Source organism: Zonotrichia leucophrys, chromosome Z (genome assembly GCF_028769735.1).
Source record: "Zonotrichia leucophrys gambelii isolate GWCS_2022_RI chromosome Z, RI_Zleu_2.0, whole genome shotgun sequence".
Lineage (NCBI taxonomy): Eukaryota > Metazoa > Chordata > Aves > Passeriformes > Passerellidae > Zonotrichia > Zonotrichia leucophrys.
The window spans coordinates 46179027-46184189 of NC_088200.1; the positions used below are offsets into that span (position 1 = coordinate 46179027).

General features: G+C 55.9%; 1 protein-coding gene across 1 annotated transcript; it reads left to right on the forward strand.

Annotated features, from left to right (window-relative positions):
* The first annotated feature begins 1518 nt into the window (after nucleotides 1-1518).
* Nucleotides 1519-2559, forward strand: FOXB2 (forkhead box B2). The gene is given in 3 exon segments (XM_064735985.1): nucleotides 1519-1915; nucleotides 1918-1994; nucleotides 2083-2559. Coding segments are annotated over 3 exon segments (930 nt in total). The 5' UTR covers nucleotides 1519-1539.
* The last annotated feature ends 2604 nt before the right edge of the window (nucleotides 2560-5163 follow it).

Consider the following 5163-nt stretch of genomic DNA (forward strand, 5'->3'; position numbering starts at 1 on the left):
AATTGTGCTCCGAAGTGCTGATGCTGAGCAGCGTTTCTTCCAGCTCTAGCGGCAGCTTAGCAAGCAATCGTCCCTTTTTCTCGCTCAAATCTACAGCGAGAATAATAATACTCGCTATAATAACTCGCAGTACGTTTGGAGGATGGATAAGAATTGTTGCACTGTTCATTGATTCCTACTAATGAGCCGGTCTGAACTAACACTGGCGCGAAGTAGTCCGTCTGTAAGCGTACAGATGATGCTTTGGCTGGTTCTTTACGTGTTTTCTATGAGCCGCATCGTGGCGAGTAGCAAGAATTGACAGTAACGATTTGGAGAGGAGAGTGTAGGATTTTTTGCCTCTTGGTTTTGTGCTAGTCTTTGCGTAGCTTCTTACACATAATGACAGGAATGATAAAAAAATATGTCAAAGGGCCTGTGTTTCCCGCTTGCTGCCTCGCGGGGCTAGCTCGAGGGCCATTTCTCCAGGGCGCTTGACTCGACCTGCCATGGGGACGAGGAAAGACCTCTTTCCGTTTTCCACCTCCCTGCGGTGCGGTCCCCTCGGTCGGCGTTCGCGCCTGCTGCTATAAGCCGGGCTGTGCGGGAGCGAGGGGTCAAGAAGGAGAATGGATAGGGCGGCTATGAAAGGGGTGGAGGGAAGCTGGAGTGGGAGAGGTGGGAGGAGGAAGCTTTCCTGCTCCGGCCACTGTTTCCTGCCCTATGGAGTGCGGATCTCGGTCTCATACGGAGTTTCCTCAGCCCCCTGGCTCCACCTCACCCTGATAAGGAGATGTGAGTGAGAGGGGAGTCGGGAGCCGTTTCTTGCTCCTTTTCCATGAGACGCCAAGTCCCCAAGCGGCTGTCATGTGACAGCAAGAGAGCAGGAGCTGCGGGGGTCTCGCGGCTCGGGCACCATTACAAAACCGCGCCGGAGCGCACCAGCCCCGCCAGCAGCAGCGGCGGTCGCCGCCCCGCTCGCCTCCTCTCCCCGCCGACTCCCGGCGCTTGCCTCTGCCGCAAACTTTTGAGGGGACACCAGACTGAGCGGTGAGAGGGATGTTTTTATTTCCTTCTTTCCTGTCCCTGCAGACCTCCGGGGTAATTTCGTGCTCTCGAACCCTTGGTGCCTGAGGAGCATCAACTCCAGCCGAGTGAGCCAGGCGGCAGGGGGGAAGCCCGGGAGATTCAGCAGCCTCCAGGAGAAAAGCGGGACGCCAGTGGGGCCCGGGACCTCCTTCTGGCCCCCGAGCCCCCGCGGCCTGGGCGGCAGCTGTCTCTCCCGCAAGCTGAGGGGCAGCGAGGCGAGCGCGTCCCGCGGGGAGAGGCTGCTGAAGAAGCCGCGCCCGGAGCTCGCTGCCCGGCCGCCGGGCGGTCGCTGTCGCGTGTGGCCCAGAAGCTGCCTTTGCAGCAGGGCAGGTGGCGCCCAGGATGTAGAGGCGGCGGCGGAGCAGGGCAGTGAAGTCCCCGGATCCCAAGCCCGCCGTGCGTGGTACTGAGCAGCGCCCAGCCCGGAGCGGCGGGATCGTGCAGCCGAGGGAGTGCTGTGGCGGGGAGGCGATGCCCAGGCCGGGGAAGAGTTCGTACAGCGACCAGAAACCGCCCTACTCTTACATCTCCCTGACGGCCATGGCCATCCAGCACTCGGCCGAGAAGATGCTGCCCCTGAGCGACATCTACAAGTTCATTATGGAGCGGTTCCCTTACTACCGGGAGCACACCCAGCGTTGGCAGAACTCCCTCCGCCACAACCTCTCTTTCAACGACTGCTTCATCAAGATCCCGCGGCGACCCGACCAGCCGGGCAAAGGCAGCTTCTGGGCGCTGCACCCGGACTGCGGGGACATGTTTGAGAACGGCAGCTTCCTCCGCCGCCGCAAGCGCTTCAAGGTGCTGCGCCCCGAGCATCACCTGCCCGGCGGCGGCGGAGGCGGGGCGGGCGGCGGCGGTCCCGGCAAGCCCGCGGCGCCCACCCCGCACATGGTGCACTACTTCCATCCGCACCCGCCACCGCCGCCGCCCCCGGGCAAGGTGCCGGGGCTGGCGGGCTCCGACGCGGCCGTGGCTGCGGCCGCCGCCGCCGCGGTGGGAAGGCTGCCGCAGTTCTCGCCCTACGGGAGCAGCCAGCCCTCGGGCTTCAAGCATCCCTTCGCCATCGAAAATATCATCGGCAGAGATTACAAGGGTGTGCTGCAGGCCGGCGGGCTTCCGCTGGCCTCGGTGATGCACCACCTGGGCTACCCGGTGCCCAGCCAGCTCAGCAGCGTGGTGAGCTCCGTGTGGCCGCATGTGGGGGTGATGGACTCCGTGGCCGGTGTGCCCGTGTCCCCCGACTACGGACCCTTCGGCATGCCCGTGAAGGCGCTCTGCCACCCGCCGGCACAGACCATGCCCGCCGTCCCGGTGCCCATCAAGCCGGCGCCGGCGCTGCCCGCTGCCTCGGCCATCCCTGCCCTCACGGTCGCCGCCTCGCAGATCTGCCCCGCCGCTTCCCCGGCTGCTGCATCGCTGCTGGAACAGACCGCGAGCAACAACCCCGAGGGCAAGAGCTCCCTCCACTCCGTCCTGGTGCACTCCTAAAGCGCAGGGGCTCGGGGGTAAAGAGGCCCCCAAGCTCCCGGGGGAGTGGACGGGGGGATCCGGGGCATGCTTGCAGAAACCCGATCGATCTCATGACCATACCCCTGCTGGTGTCTGTGTTTATAACGTGTACTATCAGATTATTTGAGAGCCAGGTCGCAGGTAAGATCTTTTATCGTCGTTAAATTTCATTAGTAGTGGAGAGGCGATGTGAAAAACCACAGCCGGGGCCGAAGGGGCTGGCTCGGAGAAAAGGGCAGAGAACGAAGTTCTCCCACCGCCCCGCCAGCCCGAGGCACGGGTGCCGTGCAGCCTGCGCTCCCCGCCGAGCCCCTGTCCCGGGGCAGGCACCCCGGAGGCCCCGCGAAACCCGAGCTCCGAGAGCAGAGGTGCTGCAGTCGGCCGGCGAATAGGGAGAGCAGAAGGATAAAATCCCTGCGGAAGTCTGCTTCTCCCTCTTCCACGAGAGACAGGAATCCGCTGCTTCACTGTCCTGTAGATCTTGCTGTGAGAGGGGTAGGCAAAGTGGTTACCTCAGACCCTGGCGAGCTCCGGGGCCCCACGACATGTAATGCTTGCTGCTTAAAGAGTAAACGTTAAATATTTCGATTAAGTAGTGGGAATTTAAATTACAACGGCATTGACGGCGAAGGGTTCCTTTAACTAACGATCGCTTGCGCTTCCCCTTCACACTTTTATAACCCATCCTGTAGTACCTTAGAAGGGACTGAAGCATGATCTGGCCTCTCAAACTCTGTGTGAGTGTCCGAATTCCCTGGTTTCTCATTAAAATAAAAACAGCCCGGCGATTCGTAGATTGTGCTTTTCACATCACCTTTCACTGCTCACAGACACCACTATTTTGTACGTGTTTGCTTGGCGTTTCTTCCACGTGAACGTGATCGCAAAAACCTGCGGGGAAAGGGAGGAAGATGGAGAGTGAAAGAGGTTGGGGAAAGTGGGGGAACACAACAGGAAAATGGTTAAAAAGTTATTCGGGAAAAGCACTTTACTGAAAAGAACCTTCCAATAGACGAGAAGTCTGGGCAGAGGGATCAGAAGTCAGAGATCACAAGTCAGAGATTTACGTGCTGGGCTGATTAATCCTGGCTGGTTTGTGAGTGATTGCCGCCGTACCCTGTCTGCCCAATGCTCATTAAAGCCAATCCATCTATTTGCTTCTGCTGGTGCTGCTATTTAAAAACTCGCCTTTCACTTTGGTTAAGAAACGTGTGCTTGTAGTGTAAGTTTTCGCTCCCTCTCCCCAGACTGATAAAAGTATCCAAAAGTTTTTTCGGCGGCAAGACAAGGGGAAGAAAAGGAAAGAAATCTCTTACAGGTAAATTTCCTGCTACAGAGGCACGGCGGTCGGCCCGCAGCTCGCGGGCGAAGAGCCGGCGTTCGAGCGTGACAAGAGGGAACCGGCTCGGAACCCGATCCCACTTCAGGCCGTTGCGGTTTTGCCAGTTTCAACTTGTGCTGGATCGCACCTGCTTCCTTGGTTTTATCCCCTCACACCGGCGCGCCAACAGTGGCCCGAGACGCCAGGTCGCAGTCCCCGCCCCTGGGGAAGGATATCCTGTGACAGGCTGACCCTTCTTGGTGCCACAGAAATTTGCTAGGAAAAGAAAACCTCTTTGGCCCTGAGCGCCGTCTGCCCAAAATATTCCCCCCACACACTAGTGGGGTCTGTTTGACTACTTGAAATTCCCCTGGAACTATTAAATTTTCAGTTGTTCCCTCTGTTTTAGGCGTGTTTGCACCTTAATTTCAAACATTTTAGAATTCCTGGCGCCTAAAAATTACTACTAATAATGTTATGTTAATGAAACACATTGGTATGATGGTTTGTGAATTGGTCTAGAAGGGGAATTGACTCAAAAGCACTGCAACAAGATAAACAGGAAAAAGAAAAAGAAAAAGAAAAAGAAAAAGAAAAAGAAAAGAAAAGAAAAGAAAAGAAAAGAAAAGAAAAGAAAAGAAAAGAAAAGAAAAGAAAAGAAAAGAAAAGAAAAGAAAAGAAAAGAAAAGAAAAGAAAAGAAAAGAAAAGAAAAGAAAAGAAAAGAGCTTCACATTTTCTTTACTCTGCTGTTTTCCATCTTTGGCAGAGATCCAATTCAATATTCCCACTGCTAAAACCAAGTTGCTTAAAAAAAGCAATTTGCCAAATAAATAATGAATAGCACTAGCTGTATAATAGTTCTATATGTATTTAAATATATTCCACTACTCTTGATGTAACTACTGTGTAGGACTCCAAAGCACATCTTAAAGAACCTTAAGAGTTTTCCACTAATATCGGTAAAGGGGGTTAGAGGGATGGAGAATTTTTCAAACTATTTTGGTCAATTTTAAGATTCTGAATGATCTTCTAAATTTCATTGTGGGAAAACTCTTAATGGTGTGAGGAGGCCTGTCTGGGTGCCGCGGCGAGGGGTAAGCAGGAGGCTCCCGCCGCCTTTCGCACCCGGCAGTCGGGGCAGGTGCATGGGAAACCGAGACAAGGGGCTATCAGCACAGGGGAAGATCTCTGATCGGAGGTGAGACGGCCTGAGGGCCAGGCGCTCTCCCATCGCCCGGAGGGACACGCCGGGACGGTGGGG